This window comes from Poecilia mexicana, unplaced genomic scaffold (genome assembly GCF_051168715.1).
Source record: "Poecilia mexicana isolate PSO_F unplaced genomic scaffold, ASM5116871v1 scaffold_7, whole genome shotgun sequence".
NCBI lineage: Eukaryota > Metazoa > Chordata > Actinopteri > Cyprinodontiformes > Poeciliidae > Poecilia > Poecilia mexicana.
Genome location: NW_028263376.1, coordinates 30,133,548 through 30,150,600, shown reverse-complemented (window position 1 = coordinate 30,150,600; position 17,053 = coordinate 30,133,548). Strand labels below are relative to the sequence as shown.

The following is a 17,053-nucleotide window of genomic DNA, read 5'->3' as shown; positions in this document are numbered from 1 at the left end:
ATGTAGAACCGAGGCTTTCAAGAACTGGCCCATATGTCAGTGGAAGATGTTGATCTGGGAGGATGATGCTAAAATTGACTTTTTTTTTTTGTCCAACGTCCACAATGGCAATTGTGAAGGAGAGAACGTGAAACAACCTTACACTAACAACAGTACCTCCAAAATAACCATAGTGGCAGAATAATGCTGAGGGGTTTGTTTTCTTAGCAAGAACAGGGAAGCTGCAATAGACTTCAATGGCCTAGTCAAAGCTCACACTTAAATGCAATTGAGAATCTGTAGCCAGACTTTAAAATTGTAACACCGCAGAAGATGGTCACCAAAACAAAAGAAACAAAAATATTGGAGAAAATACTCTCCATGTTGAAGTTCCTCTTATCAAATTTTAGTCCAGTCCCATTTATCGTTTCCGAATGCAAATGTACTCCACTCTTCTCAGAGTTTTTTTCTTAAACAAGTTAAGAAACATGTATCATTTTCCTTCAACTTTACTTTAATTATGTATTTTCTGATGGTAACACACACAAAAAATACACTGTAATTTGTGGCTGCCACATGACAAAATGTGAAAATAGGTAAGCTGTATGTTTGACAGAGCACAGACTCATAATTTGACTATCATCTAAAATACTTTAAACAGTTGTTCGTGATTTTTGTCAATAAATTCATATTGACAAAAATCACCTCCTGGTTGTTTTTCCTTGAGTATCTTTTGAGGCAAAAATAAGGCTGTTAATTCTATCGACATTCTATCAAACTTCACATTTATTTGTAACCTTTTGCAGACTCCATTATATTACTCACATACTCCTTTATATATATTACATGTCATTATTTCCATTATCTTATCTCATTCCATCATCATAACTGTGGCAGTCCTTCTTACTCTTTTTTTCCAGCAAGTACACACTGGAAGTTACTTTCCATCCCTTATCCAACTTTTCAGTCCTGAGCTAAATTCAGATTTAAATGTTTCCCAGACGCTTCAGTGCCATGTGGATGGTGGTGGAGGCGTTGATTTTGGCGTGGGAAGCCAGACGTTTTACAGGTTCAAAGTTCAAAACCAAAAGTCTGGAAGCCTCTGCGTGGCTCTGCTGGGAGACCGTCCGCATCATCACGGAGCCCACAGACGCTTGTGGTCGTCACGCCTCAGAGAAGCTGTAGGGCGCTGCGGCTCGTGCCGAACAATCTAAATGTACCAAATTTGAAGAGCAGAACTTTGAATGTTCTGTTACCGAGAACTAGTGTTTCTTTTAACATTTTTTGATCCATTGGTCCAACCCTGAAAATGAAGTAGGCCTAATAATTAATGTAATAATTAATGTTTCATTTGTGATAATAAAGTCTGACTAACAGTGTTTTTGAGCTCCTTATTTTCCTGATTAAAAGCTAAAAGTAAAATACACATTGGATTAAATTAATTCTAAAAGAAATTCTAGATATCTCTCTCTCTCTCCATATTTCCCGATTAACTGATTCCAAATGTTTTCTGTCCAAACTTCAACAAAGGATCATTTCGCTCCAGGCTTGCGCAGATGGATACCGACGCTGAAACCAAGACAAAAAAGGTTCCAACCGATGCCCCTCTTCCACGGGTTTTTTTTTTTTTTTTTTTTTGGTCTTATTTGAAAGGACCAGTTCCCAAGCAGGAGAAGATGGCAGTTATTTGGGGGCCCCATGGGGCAGGGCGCGTGCAAAACCCCCTATCTGTAAGGGCGTGACAAAGACCAGCATCATCTTTACCTCGATAGTGACATTTTTGAGTTGAACAACGATTTGATGTCGAACCGCTTATGGACACGTATTTGCCAAGCATGGTTTCATAAAGCGTTTGGTTTAATTTAGTCAGCGAATGTTGCGCGTAAAAATTGAATTTGCTCCATTTGAACATTTGATTTCTCATAAAATTATGAAGACTTCTTTTTTGATTTTGTGAAAACGTAGCTGCAGACGCAAGATAGCGGTTTCTTCTAAATATATGACCTTAGAGATATGTATATATATTTTCTTTTTTTACTTTAGTTACTAAAGTAATCGAGGCACAATAGCGCATTTGTTGCTGTGGCGCACGAAGCCGGAGCCTAGATGCTGACGGTGGGAACATGCATCAGGGGAGCGGTGGAGCGGAGGCAGACATGGGGAGGAGGGAGAGAGAGGGTCTGTGGTTTGGGAGGGTGGGGGATGTGATGAGGAGAAGGTTCCCATTTGTTGCGCCCATTGTGGCGCGTGCCGAACGCGTGAATCCCACCGTCAGCTCCGAGTCTGCGTCACCAAAAATCAAAGATTAAGTTCAACTCATTAAATCTTTTAGAAAAAAAGGTTGTGTCGTCTGAAATATTGAGAATTTTATTGAGGATTTGAGCTCTGATTGCGCGTTTATAGATCTTAAGGAACATAATTATGATGAGATGCTTTGTAAGTCTCAGATTTAAATACTCACTTTTGTGTTATTGGTGCAGTTTTTCTTTACATAAATATGTAGGTTTTATATTTTATATATCGTCTCCTTTTCAAAATACACATCCGTGAAAGTGCAAATCTCTGTTCGTTTTAACTCCATCCTGTTGATGACGGATCAGGCTCTTCTGGGGGCCCATAAGCAGATGTTAATCCATACATGGCGTGGCTTGGGTATCTGGTTCCTTTTTTTGTTGTTGTTGTTGTTGAATAGATTAATCTCGTCACTTTAGATTCATATTTGGCATTGCGTGTTTTGTTGTGGCAGAACGTAATTTGACTCTATAAACACATGAATCTCAAGGTCATTCACGTTTTTATCATTCTAATCTAACTTTTTAATGACAAACATCCAACAAGCTTTCTTCTTTCAAAAGGACACAGTTTGGTTCATGCATGAACTACAAGGTAGAATGAAATATCAGCCTAAGCAGAACTCTTTATAGATAATTGTTACTTAAGTCCCAATTTTACTAACAAAAGACGTGGGAAAGAAAGCAGATTTTCTAAACAAATTAATAAACGGAGTTGTGGGGCCTTGAAATTTCCAGAAGGATTTCAGTTACAGGACTCATGTGCAATTTGATCTAGGTCGGACGATAAAGTTTTGAATTAAAACAAACACACACACACACACACACACACACACACACACACACACACACACACACACACACACACACACACACACACACACACACACACACACACACACACACACACACAAAAGGGGAAAAAAACAAAACAAGAGAGCGAAACATGGTCACGAAACTCTGCATACCAGTGTACAAAACGCGGGTCCCCAAGAGGGACCAGATGGTCAGACAGCAACTCTGCTCATTTCCCCCAAAGGCATGGACTCTCCCCGCCCCTCAAAAAACACTCCCACCCCTCAAGCTCAATAGCTTGCGTTCCCTCCCCTCTGACGCCCCGGAGCCAGATAAGTAGGAGGCTCTCCGGCGCTCTGCCACACTCGAGCTCAGCTCCTCCAGGAGAAAGTACAAACAAGCACAACTGCAACAAGCGAACGAAATGAGTCCGAGCATCTCCGCTGAGGCTGGCCAGCCTCTTCCTGCGCGCTCCACTGTGGCCCAGAGAAAACAAGCCCACGAACTCAGAAAGGTAAGCAAACGAGAGTTCTGAACAAGCAGTGAGCACTCTAAAATGAAATGAACCAAAGAGCAGCGAAGATTTACAATCACTGTTATTCCTTCCAGACTTTGAAGCCCTTGCTGGAGAAGAGAAGACGCGCTCGCATCAATGACAGTCTCAGTCACTTGAAGGGTCTGATTTTGCCTCTTGTTGGCAAAGACAACGCGCGTTACTCCAAGCTTGAGAAGGCTGATATTCTGGAGATGACCGTGCGCTTCCTCAGAGATCTTCCTTCCTCCCCGGTCAAAGGTGAGCGCCATAACCCACTAAGAGGCTCTATTCCACTGACTGCCCCCTAATATTCTTCATTTTGAAATCGGTCCACTAATCACATCTCCAATCTCCTCCCTCCAGACTCTGCAGACAGTTACAGAGAGGGCTACAAAGCCTGTCTCCAGCGGGTCTCCGCTCTGCTGCCCAAAACCAGCCTGGACCAGGACGCGTGCCGGCGCGTCAACGACTTCATCCAGCAGACCATGTCCAGCACAGTCACACCGACCTGCCTGAACTGCTGCGCCCAGAGCTCCAGGACTCTCCCTCAGATCCAACACAGACTCTTGAGCCTCAAGTCCAGCTTCAGCTCCAGACTTGAGAGCAGGTCCCGCAGCGACCTGGGAGCCGGGGCCCCCATCCGAGCGCAGGCCCTCCAGCAGCCGGTCAGCGCTGCCATGTGGAGGCCTTGGTAGAATCTATCGGACGTTTATCCCATCTTTGTCTTATTATTATTTTGCCTGTTCTTATGTTTATTGTACGCATTCCGTCGTTCTAGCACTGAATAATCGATGGAACTGCTGTATATTTATATATAATGCGCTAATTTTGCGTTTGACTCGTGACGCCGTTGACTGCCTGAAGGCATGAAGTACAGATCACAAACAAACTGAAGTCTATGAACGTTTTAGAAAGCAATCCTCTTTTGGGGTTTCAAAAGAGACGGGCTGTAGACAACACATTGGTAAAACCCCGGGGGTTATTTATTTTGGAGGGTTGCACTGTGGACTTAAATATATTTTGGTCTGTGCAACAGAACAGTCTGTAAACACTATGTGTTCAATATAAGTATTCATTTTCCATTTGTGACATAAAAGCACTTGTTTCCTGACATGCGATGTTTTTTTTTTTCCTGTAAGATTTGAAATAAACGTACGCTAAACACAAACGACTGTCCTGGGTTTTTGCTGCAGTGGCTCAGACGTGTCATTGACCTTAATGAGAAGATTTAAGAGGAGGGCATGGGTGGGGGGAGAGGAAGGGAAAAGGCGCGCAATCGGAGAAAACCAGAGGTCAGAAAGAGCAAGCTGGTGCCGAAGAGCAGCTGGCCTATTGTTGGTGATGGAATAGGCGCCTCTCTGGTTACCGCCAAAACTGTGGGAAGATGCGTGTGAAGGGAGCCACCCTGAGAACGGGAGCGATTCCAACTTAGGAAACACAAGCAGCCATTATGCTTCTCTGTCCTCTTTGTTTTAGTAGCTCTTCATTAAAATTAATACCAGCTTTAAAGCCAAATATAAATGTCAGAGACCTCTCCGCAAGTAAGAGGAGATGTCATGGTTTTTGTTTGACACGAGTTAAGTTCAGAAAACAACTCAGCCAATATTATATTGAATATGAACCATTTATTTTCATATAAGGCCTAAATTAAGACGTGCACTGCAAAAATCATTTGCTAAGAGTAATGTATACTGTGTGTCTTTAATTTCACTAAAGATGGGAACACTGTAAATTCATTACCACATTTTTAACATAGAAAAACAAACAAACCAAAAATCATGTTTGTTTTTTTTAATCACATTTTGTCACATGACAACAAGCTGAAATAAATGTTATTGCTATTAATTAGTATTTTATTGGGTTGGTATTAGGAAATTAATGTTAATATTTTTTTCCTCACAAATGAAAAATGAAAATGTTGCAGTAGTAAGCTTTAAACTTTCAAACCCTGAACTAAGCAGGCTACTCCCCATCTTGTGAGAATGGTTTAAAACTTGTTCATGCCAAACACAGAGAACCAGGATGGTTACATGTAACCTTGGTAAAACATTATTTGTCCTTTCTCTGACATCAATTTCCACAACCCATCATAAGGTCCTCTGCACTCTGCTGCTACACTCGGATTTGTATTTAGTCTCCTTTACAAACAAGGTGCCAGGCTTTGAACGCCTGTTCAATCCATCATCTGCAGATGAAGAATATGACCCAATAGAAGAAGAACATTCATTGGATAATCAGTCAAAAGATCTAAAGTAACTCTGGAAGAGCTGCACAAATTCACAGTTTAAATTGACATTGGAAAATCTGTCTAAAAGGCAGCCTAGTTGTGCTCATAAACCTGTTCTTTGGCAAAGGCATTGTTGAAAGAAATCCATACGCAATGTTTATGCTTAAATGTTCCAACAAGCCACATTGATCACACAGCTGAATGGAGATGCTCTGGTAGACCTTAATAGACCTTGTGCAAACCTCGTGGTATAACTCTGCATGTCACTCTGAAAACACCGTCCCCTCTGTAAGAAATGATAGGGAAAGTGTCATGCTATGTCTAGTCTTTTCTTCAGGAGGGACAGGGAAGCTGTTCCGTTTCTGGTAAGGTGGATGGCAATAAATCTGCAAGCCTGCAGAAAACCTGTTAGAGGCTGCAAAAGGCTTGAGTCTGGGCTGGAGGTTGTCTTGCTGGAGGTTCAGCCTCCAGCAAGACAACAACCCTAAGCATTCAACAAAACCTACAATGGTTATATGACCAATGTTAACACCTGAGGAGGCCTTATCTGGACAATATATCACTCGACCAATTGTGTCCTTTTTTACAGCCTATGCTTCCACAGCCCTGTAATAAAATGAGAAATGGTCTGAGAAAGATTTTGATAATTATAAACCTCCCTTTGAGAAGATCCACTGCACAATCCTTTGATTTCCAAGCTTTTTAAACATAAAAATAACAACTTCTCGACAGAGGATTTAAAAAGTTTTATTTTTTTTCCAGATTCAGACTGCGTGAATCTTCGTACTGAGCCATTTTTTTTTTAACAAGAAAAATGACTTACTTCAACAGATTGAACAAAACAAGGTAAAACATTTCTGGTTTCTGTTGTGGAATGGTCCAACCAGTGTCCCAGCTTGAATCTGGAGGAGCTAAAGATTAGGGTGATGGCATGGAGACCATTGAACCTCAAAGACCTGGAATTCTTTACCAAAGTCCTCGGAATACCAGTGTAAACGTTCAATGAGCTGTGCTGCTGGCAATCAAGAATTTTTCACAGCTTATTGAAAGACAATTGTCAAAATGAAGAATTTTAAGACAATTTCAATGAATATATAAACATATACAAATGACATTCTCTTTACATTACTTTTGTTATCATTCAAGTGTTTGTTTTCTTATCAGAAACAAACATTGTGGTTGAATGAAAATTATCCCAAACTAATCCAGCCACACTAGACAGGGTCTAGTGGAGGAGTTAATGGGAGCTTTGGAGCAGTTTTGGTGTTGCTCCAGAATCTTCCTTTACTACGAGCTTGGGGTTTCCCTCTCTGGTGTATCACTGTTCATGAGTTCAGGCCCTCAATGGTTGTGTTATCTATGAATTCAAGATTGTTTTGTGTGTTTGAACTGTGGTTTGGAGGCAATCTTGGGTGAACAAGAACACTAGAGTGTGTTGAGGACGCAACCTTGGAGATCATTGGGTGGGTCTGAAAAGCCTACCTAACATGGAACGACACATCAAACCTTTGTCTCTTTACTTAGAGACAAAGGTGTGTTATCAGATGTATTGCCAGCAGTTTTTGTTTCAGCTCCTACTTTAACCAATAGCTGGAAAAGCTCTTGTGATGTCATTTGATCATCCATTTTCTAACACCCTTTCCCTTAGTGGGGTCGAAAGGGTCGCTGGTACCCATCTACAGCTAACGTTCCGGGCGAGAGGCAGGGTACACCCTGGACAGGTCGCCAGTTTGTCACAGGGCAACACAGAGACAGACAGGACAAAAACCATGCACACACACACACACACACACAGGGAGAATTTAGAGAGACCAATTGTAGCGAACGCAGTCAAGCATTTTTATGTATATTTTAGGAAATATTGTTTGGTTTGGTTAATAGCGTTATCTGACCACTTCAGCAATTACGTCATCACTTGGTCACGTGATGCTTTCGATAAAGGGCTGTAAGTTTCGTTTCATGCTCAGTTGGTTTGCAAGCGGTAATAGGAAAGACAAAGAACTGAAATTTGGAAGAAATGGACTTCTAGCAACTCCTAACCTTCTGGTTGGAGGGGCATACGGTATGGACAATTGAATGGAATATTCTTGTGTTTGTATATGTGTAATAAGTTTCATTCGAACAATTTATATAAGAGAACATGACGGTTTAACTGATGTATATTTGCCACTGTGTACTTTATTGCAGTGTTCACGGTGGTCTTGGGCGTTTATGTGACAGAAAATTCCTTTAATAAACGTTTGGAACCATCAGTCGGAGCGTTGCATCTTCATCAACCAGTGAGAAAAGTTGGGAGCAGCTATAGTGAACACGTTAACCGTATGAAGTGAACACGTTAACCGTATGAAGAGAACACGTGCACCGTATGCAGCTCAGCTCGAAGCCAGAGAACAACGAGGGAGACCGCACGGTGAAAGCAAGCTGTGAACTTCTCGCCAGCCATGCTGAGATGGATGGGGGAGAGGGAAAAAGGACCGTTGCAGCTTGAAGACTACAACTCGCCTGCAGCTTGAAGAAAACTACCGCTCGTCTTTCAACCTTGCAATCTGCTCGGATCGTTGCGATTGCAGTGACTTGCAAAATATGGCGGCGGCTTGCAATCAGGGCAAGGATTGAGACTGCGCCGTTTCCACAAGTAATCACAAGAGCAACAGCGCGCCGTGGTCGTGAGTGGTATCACCAAGCCTTTGGCTTTCAGGTTTTAGTTGATAAGAAACAGTATCACTTGTAAATATTTGAAATTAAGTGTGAAAGGCCATTGTGTGCATATTTTGTGTGAATATTTCTGGCCTGTGTTATTAAGGAACTAGATATTCCTACTTTGGATTTCCTGTTTGGTTCTATATGTGTATGCTTGATATTTGAAATTAATACTGAGGATTACTTATAGAGCAAGTTTAGCTTAAGGTTTTGCTTAAGATTTTTATTATTAATAATTCAGAAAATGGATCAAAGTGAAGAGAGTGCTCTTGTACTTGAGGGAGTAATTCAGGCTCTTGAAGAAGAAAAAATAGACTTACAAACCAAGTTAGAAACTGAAACAGATGCAACATTAAGAGACCAAATGACAGAACGCATTGCTGAAATTGATAACAGTCTGCAAGCACATAGCGTAGAGAGTCAGGAACCAATTTCTGAATCTGAACAACTTAGGCGATCAGAAAGAGAGCGTAGACCAAGCGAAAAATGGCTTAACTATGCAAAAGAAGAGAGTGCAAAAAAGGAAAGAAAGTTTATGTTAACTTATGTCAGCTTCAAAGGTGAGGTTCAGTACATTAGGAGCCAACTCAAAAAAGAATGTGACAAAGAGAGTCTTGAAAGTATGACAGCTACTTTAGAAAGATATGAGTCACACCTAAAGCAGGAGTATGACAGCTTACGTGCATTGACCACACCAAGCCAAGACATAAGACGGCGAATGGATAGCTGCACCTCAGTAACTAAGGAAGTAGTTGCTCTGTTGAAAATACGTTGCTCAGAAATAGGCAAAGAGTTCGATGCTGCCGCAGTGAAGAAATCACTCGTTAAATTACTTCAGAGAGACGATGCCAAATCAGTATATGGGTCTACTGTATCGAGAGCTGGCGCAGGTAGCGTAGCAGGAAGTCAAATGTCAATTAAAAAAACAGAAGTAGCTGCACGTTTAGCATCCAAACGTGCTGAAATAAACAGAGAGAGTGAAATAGCTGCACAAAGAAAGGAAGTGTTTGCTCAGCAAGAGAAGTTGAAAATGCTGGAAAACCAAAGGGATCTGGAAGCTATGCAAGCTGAATATGATGTGTATGAGGAGGAGGAAATGAAAATGAACGGAGAAACAGGAGAAAAGCAAGAAATAACTCTGCCTCCAAGTCAGCTCCAAGGAGAAAGGAAAAGTATAACTCTGTCTCCAGGGCAGTTCCAAACTCAACATAACCCAGTGCCATGTGCTCAGATTGTCCATGAAACACCAGTCTCTCCTCGTTCTGAAAAACAATCAGAGCAAAAGCTGAATGATGCGACACTAGTGCAAGCCTTCAAAGAATCTCTGATGTTAACAAGACTTCCGGCACCGGAGCCATCCGTTTTTACTGGCGATCCTCTGAAATTCACTGAATGGCGTACTAGCTTTAAAGCCTTGATAGAGACTACCTGTACAAGCCCAGCACATAGACTGTTTTATCTCAGAAAATATATAAGTGGAGATGCGCTGTCTGTGCTGGAAGGAACTTTTTACCGAAGTGATAATGAAGCATATACGCAAGCCTGGGATGCACTGAACAAGCGCTATGGGCACCCATTCATAGTGCAAAGAGCCTTTAGGAGTAAACTTAGTAGCTGGCCCAAGATAGGACCAAAAGAGCCACTAAAACTAAGAGAGTTCAGTGATTTTCTTGTTTCATGCAAAAATGCAATGCCTCATATATCAGGTCTTAAAGTTCTAGACGATTGTGAGGAGAATCAAAAGCTGCTTCAGAAACTTCCTGACTGGACAACCACTCGATGGAATCGAATCGTCACCAAGGAATTGGATGACTGCAAGCCATACCCAAGTTTTGAAGCATTCTCAAACTTCTTAGCCGAGGAGGCACGCATTGCCTGCAACCCGGTTTCCTCGCTTCATGCTTTGAAGAAGACAGACGAGAAACCAGGCACAGAAGTAAAACGCATCAAAGTCAGAACCCTCGTGACAACAACAAAGGTTGCTCAAGGGAAAGATCCTCCAGCTAAGGATTCAGGTGAATCAGCAAGCTCAACAGATAATTCATCTGCTGCTCAAACAAAGAAGCAAATAAAATGCATATGCTGTCAAGAAAACCACTTCATTTACAAATGTGAAAAGTTTGCTGCTCTGACTCTTGAAGAGAAGAAAGCGTTTGTGAAAACCAACAAAATGTGCTTCGCCTGCTTGAGAGTTGGCCATGTTGCAAAAGATTGTCGGAAAAAGGCTACATGCAATGTTTGTAGAAAAGGCCATCCAACTCCGCTTCATGACGAACCGGCTCAAGTGGAGAAGTCTGAAGCCAACCAACAGAGAGACAGTAACGCTACTGCTTCGTGTAGTATGAACATGGCGAATGCTGACCGCACTTCAATGATAGTCCCAGTGTGGCTGTCTAGTACTGTCAAAAGTAGCCCAGAGATCTTAGTGTATGCTCTGTTAGATACACAAAGTAGCAATACATTTGTCACTGAAGACGTGTGTGAAAAACTAGAAGCACACACTGAGCCAATTAAGCTCAAGTTGTCAACAATGACTGACAGGTCAATAGTGAATTGTCACAGAGCCTGTGGGTTAAAGGTCAGAGGATACAGTTTCGAAGAATGCATTGAACTACCACCAGCTTACACTCGAGACGATATTCCGTTGGAGAAGACCAGCATTCCAACTCGAAAAACAGCCAAAGGATGGACACACTTGCTTAACATAGCTGATGAGATGCCAGACCTGCTAGACTGTCCTGCTGGACTGCTAATAGGCTACGATTGCGTCAGAGCTCTAAAACCGAAAGAAGTCGTATCAGGAGCGGAGCATGAGCCATATGCAGTGAAAACAGACCTCGGGTGGAGCGTGGTTGGTGCCAAAACACCTAATACTGGTGGAGGAATAAATGCAGGATTCTGCTATCGCATCTCTGTAAAGGAAATTCCACCTATTACACCCGCATGTGCGATTAAGGCTCTTGAGAGAGATTTTCAGGATACAAATCCTACAGATGGAACGATCTCCCAAGAAGATATTCAGTTCCTACAAATTCTGAAAGAGGGAATCCATCATAATGACAATGGATATCTGGAGATGCCTCTGCCTTTCAGAGAGCGCCCCCAGCTCCCTAGCAACAAGCATTTAGCCACAGTTAGGCTGAAACATCTGAAAGGGAAAATGGACAAAAATCCCAAATACAAGGAGGACTATGATCAGTTCATGGTCAATGTTTTCAAAGATGGTGATGCAGAGGAAGTCCATGCAACATCAAAGGATGGGAACACCTGGTACATACCACACCATGGAGTGTACCACCCGCGAAAGCCAGAAAAGATCAGAGTTGTCTTCGACTGCTCTGCCAAATATGAAGGCACTTCGTTGAATGACCACCTTCTCACGGGACCGGATTTAACCAACGCCTTGACTGGAGTGCTGTGTCGGTTCCGACAGTATCCAATTGCAATCAACTGCGACGTGGAGAAAATGTTCCACCGCTTTCATGTCATTCAAGAAGATCGGGATTTCATGAGGTTCCTGTGGTGGGAGAATGGGAACACAGCGAGTGAGCCCAAGGAATACCGCATGAGGGTGCACATATTTGGAGCGGCATCATCGCCAGGTTGTGCGAATTACGGCATGAAATACCTCGCCACCAAATATGAGCATGAGTACCCCATGGCAGCAAGCTTCATCCGTAGAAACTTTTATGTGGATGATGGTCTTGTCAGTTTGGATACCGTGGAAAAGGCCAAGCAACTTGTCCATGAAGCAAGAGAAGTCTGTCAGAAGGGACAGCTGCGTCTGCACAAGTTTATTTGCAATAACGAAGTGGTCTTGGAGAGCATTCCAGAGAGTGAGCGTGCTCCACAAGTCAAGGACGTGGACTTAAACTACACAGAGCTACCAGCTCAGAGAGTGCTAGGAGTTAAGTGGAACATTGAAATGGATGTCTTCTCATTCAATGTGGTCCAACAAGAAAGAACAGCCACTCGACGAGGCATCTTATCCACAGTCGCCAGCATATATGATCCGCTAGGATTTCTGGCCCCCTACATCTTGACTGGGAAAAGAATCTTGCAAGAAATGTGCAAGCGAGGTGTAGGTTGGGATGAGCTTGTCCCACCAGAGTTAAGGCCGAAGTGGGAGACATGGCTCAATGATCTGAACAATCTTCAAACCATTCAAATAACAAGGTGCTTTGTTCCCAACAATCTTGGCACGATCCAGAAGATAGAGCTGCATCACTTTTCTGATGCCAGTAACGATGGCTATGGGCAGTGCTCGTATATCAGGATCGTGGCTGAAGAACAAGTGCATTGCACTTTAGTTATGGCCAAGGCTAGGGTAGCACCCATGAAGATTGTCAGTATACCACGTCTAGAACTCACCGCTGCCACAATCTCTGCAGCCATAAGTAAAGTTCTCAGAGAAGAGCTTGACTTGAAAATCGATGCTGAGTACTTTTGGACGGATTCACAAGTGGTACTGGGGTATATCAAGAATGAGGCCCGGCGTTTTCACGTCTTTGTTGCGAACCGGATCCAGAAGATTATAGACTCTACTGACCCCAATCGATGGTTTTACATTGAAACAAGTCAAAACCCGGCAGATTATGCATCTAGAGGACTCAAGGTGGCAGATCTAATGGCATCAGATTGGCTAAAGGGACCTAAGTTCTTATGGGAACAGGAAATTGTGACCAATCCAACAACCCCAGAGCTTCTCATAGGTGACCCAGAGGTCAAAGTCCTGAAAATGGATGTTGTGCAGGAAAATGACCTTTTGATAAGGCTGGCAAGGTTTTCAGACTGGGTCACTTGCCTTAACGTCATTGCTCGCATTCAGAGGCTGGCTCATAGGGACATATCTGGGCCTGTTACAGTAGAGGAGCGAAAGAAAGCAGCTCTTGTGCTGATCAAGGCAGCACAAAAGGAAGCATTTGGAGAAGAGCTGAAGCTGCTCAGCCAATCGCAAAAACTCAGGAGAACTCACAAAATGTATGAACTCGATCCGTTTCTTGAGGACAGAGTGCTCAGAGTTGGTGGCAGGTTAAGAAGGTCATCAGCGTCGCTAGAGTTCAAACATCCCGTAATACTCCCGAAAGAAGGCATCGTAACGCATCTGATACTTGATCATTGCCATAAAAGAACACAGCATCAAGGCCGAGGGCAAACACTCAACGATCTCAGAGCCAATGGCTACTGGATTATGGGTGCTAGTAAAGTTGTGGCCAAGCACATCAGGAGTTGCGTGACCTGTAGGAGGGTGCGGGGTCGAACTGAAGAACAGCGTATGGCTGACTTGCCTGTTGATCGAATAGAGCCATCTCCTCCTTTCTCATATACAGGCATCGACTGTTTTGGTCCTTTTTACACGAAGCAAGGTAGAAAAGAGTACAAGAGATATGGGCTGTTGTTAACATGCCTAAGCTCTAGAGCCATTCATATCGAGATGCTCGAGGACCTGACAACTGATGCATTTCTAAATGCATTAAGATGTTTCATTGCAATAAGAGGAACAGTCAGACAAATTAGATCTGACCAAGGTACAAATTTTGTAGGAGCAAAGAGTGAGTTGGGAAAGTGCTTGATGGAACTTGACAAGGAAAGGATTGCGACCTATCTCGCAAGAAAGGAATGTGACTTCCTTATGAATGTTCCCGAAGCCAGTCATATGGGAGGCATATGGGAGCGCCAGATTCGGACGACAAGGAGTGTGATGAGCTCTGTCCTAGCTCAGGCTAACGGAAGACTGGATGACTCCTCATTAAGAACGTTCTTCTATGAGGCCATGTCCATAGTCAACAGTCGCCCGCTGACAACAAACACCCTAACTGATCCCAAAGGTGCTGAACCCTTGACACCCAACCACTTACTTACTATGAAGTCTACAATACCCCTTCCACCTCCAGGAAAGTTCGTTCAAGAAGATCTGTATGCAAGAAAAAGATGGCGCAAAGTACAGTATCTCTCAGAACAGTTCTGGAACAGGTGGCGCCGAGAATACTTAACCAACATCAACCTTCGTCAGCAGTGGCATGCAACCAGACGAAACGTGCAAGTTGGAGATGTAGTTATCGTTAAGGATGAAAACACTCCCAGAAATGAGTGGCCACTAGCTAGAGTAGTTGAGGCACAGAAAGATGATGATGGTCTCGTACGAAAGGTGAAAATACAAGTAGGCCAAAATAAGTTAGGACCAAAGGGTGAACGCTTAACACAACCTTCATTTCTTGAGCGTCCAGTGCAGAAATTAGTTGTGTTAGTTGAATATTATTCAAAATAGCTCAGCATTAACATGAAAATCAGTCACCTATTGTAAGATCTATTGATGGAAATTTTGGGTAAAGGTTAAATTTGAAGTTATTGAAAATTACATGTTTTATTTCTTTGAATATGGTGAAAGTAAACCTTTTGTAATTTTGGTGGCAGTGTAGCGAACGCAGTCAAGCATTTTTATGTATATTTTAGGAAATATTGTTTGGTTTGGTTAATAGCGTTATCTGACCACTTCAGCAATTACGTCATCACTTGGTCACGTGATGCTTTCGATAAAGGGCTGTAAGTTTCGTTTCATGCTCAGTTGGTTTGCAAGCGGTAATAGGAAAGACAAAGAACTGAAATTTGGAAGAAATGGACTTCTAGCAACTCCTAACCTTCTGGTTGGAGGGGCATACGGTATGGACAATTGAATGGAATATTCTTGTGTTTGTATATGTGTAATAAGTTTCATTCGAACAATTTATATAAGAGAACATGACGGTTTAACTGATGTATATTTGCCACTGTGTACTTTATTGCAGTGTTCACGGTGGTCTTGGGCGTTTATGTGACAGAAAATTCCTTTAATAAACGTTTGGAACCATCAGTCGGAGCGTTGCATCTTCATCAACCAGTGAGAAAAGTTGGGAGCAGCTATACCAATTAATTAACCTGACAGTCATTTTTTTATACAGTGGGAGGAAGCCTGAGTACCTGGAGAGAACCCACACATGCACTGGGAGAACATGAAAACTCCATGCAGACAGGCTGAGAATTGAACCCATTACCTTCTTGCTGCAAGGCAACAGTGCTACCAACTGCACCACTGTGCAGCCTACTGTCATTTGATCAAATAGTGTAAATTATTTTATAGTGAAAATAAGTTGCATGAAGAACTTGGCAAATAAGTTCATAATTATCAAGTTGTATTACTAAATTCATGCAAAGAAGAGTTATATTTTGGGGGGGTTGGACATTTTTTATCAGTGTAACATGTGTAGCAAACAACCTTTATGTCATACTGATTTTGCAGAAACATGACCGAGTGAGCGCTCTAGGCAGCAAACTATCTTTTCCGGTAACCTAGTCAACATGGATTTAGGCAGTTAGGACAAAGGAAACAGCTCGTGAACACTTTGAATGTACTTTTAACGCTTTGAACCTTGGAAAACATTAGTGTTTGTAAGTATTTATTTGATTGGAAGACATGTGTTGTTTTTTTGGTCGATAAATAGCAATATTGTGTCTATTGACTAGTAATGATTTTTTCCCTTTCTTGTTACATATCAGTTAAAAAACGTTTCGAGTGTTGCATTACGATAAGTGTATTAAGATAAGTGTATTATCTTAATGTTTTGTTCAGTAACAAAAACACGTTTCTAAAAACTCATTCGTTAAGAAAAGCCGTCCTTGTGTGAAGACCTTTTGTTAGTTGTTCGCTGGTTGTCTAGCATATAGTCACATGTTGTGAGGACAGCACAGCCCTCGTGCTTCTGAATGCTAAAATTAATACTCTCATAATGGACTAAATGAAATATCAAATATTCTGTACTTTTTGTAGTATTTTTTAATATCTAAAAACATTTTTTGTTTTAAGCTTGCTTGCTTACTAGTAGAAAGCTTCTCTTTCATATAAAATAATTTCATAACTATAAGCAGGCAAGTTTCCCTATTTTGCAGTTGAGCTTTAGCTTTTCCAACTAAAGAAGAAACTTTTACATTTGACGCCTCTGTGTATATACATATTTGGTAGATGTTATCCTTACAAAATACTTGATTATTTTTGGCTACTGGTTATAAAATCCGTTACATGCTATTCTTGTTCTCTTGGACCTGTCCACATGAACATTTTAATACTCTATATTTCTGAAGGAGTTTATGTTTATGGCGGTAAATAATAATAATAAAAAAAACAATCCTAAAACTGCGCTTTTTTTGTTAAATGGCATGAAAAGCACTGAATGGCGTCTCTCTCCCACCACGCTGCGGTAAAAGTCACTTGCTCTGGAGCTTGTGTTTCTTAATTCCCATGATGTGTCGCTCCACGGTCAGACAAAGGCTCAATGTTATCCTGACCGCACAGATGGGTTTCTGACGCTGAATTTGCCTGAAAAGACAAACGAAGGGGGCTCTTATCGTAAGAAGGAAACGGAGAGGTGCTGAGCCCCTCCCTCTTCATCACCCTCCTCTGTTGCTGCGGGGATGGTGGGGGGTAGGTGAGGGACGCGTGGAGCAAGTGTGCCGCTCGGTTCCAGGAAAGGGCTTGTCTTTGTTACTTCACCA

General features: G+C 42.1%; 2 protein-coding genes and 1 long non-coding RNA gene across 3 annotated transcripts; all 3 read left to right on the top strand.

The window, feature by feature from the left end:
• Positions 1-3,489: 3,489 nt before the first annotated feature.
• Positions 3,490-4,295, top strand: LOC106915555 (transcription factor HES-2). The gene is made up of 3 exons (XM_014983217.2): positions 3,490-3,579; positions 3,675-3,858; positions 3,964-4,295. The coding sequence occupies exons 1-3, from the start codon at positions 3,490-3,492 to the stop codon at positions 4,293-4,295; spliced, it is 606 nt and encodes a 201-aa protein (XP_014838703.1).
• Positions 4,296-7,647: 3,352 nt separating this feature from the next.
• Positions 7,648-13,369, top strand: LOC148158476 (uncharacterized). Its single transcript, XM_088007551.1, has 3 exons — positions 7,648-7,889; positions 8,015-13,239; positions 13,356-13,369. Exons 2-3 carry the CDS (start codon positions 8,772-8,774, stop codon positions 13,367-13,369), a joined length of 4,482 nt encoding a protein of 1,493 aa, XP_087863677.1. The 5' UTR covers positions 7,648-7,889; positions 8,015-8,771.
• A 134-nt stretch (positions 13,370-13,503) lies between these two features.
• LOC148158475 (uncharacterized) lies at positions 13,504-15,377 on the top strand. The gene is made up of 2 exons (XR_015763870.1): positions 13,504-15,187; positions 15,313-15,377. It is a non-coding gene; the product is annotated as an uncharacterized LOC148158475 (long non-coding RNA).
• Positions 15,378-17,053: the final 1,676 nt, after the last annotated feature.

Excerpts from the sequence above, each read along its gene's own strand:
- LOC106915555 (XM_014983217.2), top strand. The coding sequence starts at position 3,490 with ATGAGTCCGAGCATCTCCGCTGAGGCTGGCCAGCCTCTTCCTGCGCGC. Across the intron at positions 3,580-3,674 it reads AAGCCCACGAACTCAGAAAG|ACTTTGAAGCCCTTGCTGGA; the intron begins GTAAGCAAACGA and ends TATTCCTTCCAG. Across the intron at positions 3,859-3,963 it reads TCCTTCCTCCCCGGTCAAAG|ACTCTGCAGACAGTTACAGA; the intron begins GTGAGCGCCATA and ends TCCTCCCTCCAG.
- LOC148158476 (XM_088007551.1), top strand. The coding sequence starts at position 8,772 with ATGGATCAAAGTGAAGAGAGTGCTCTTGTACTTGAGGGAGTAATTCAG.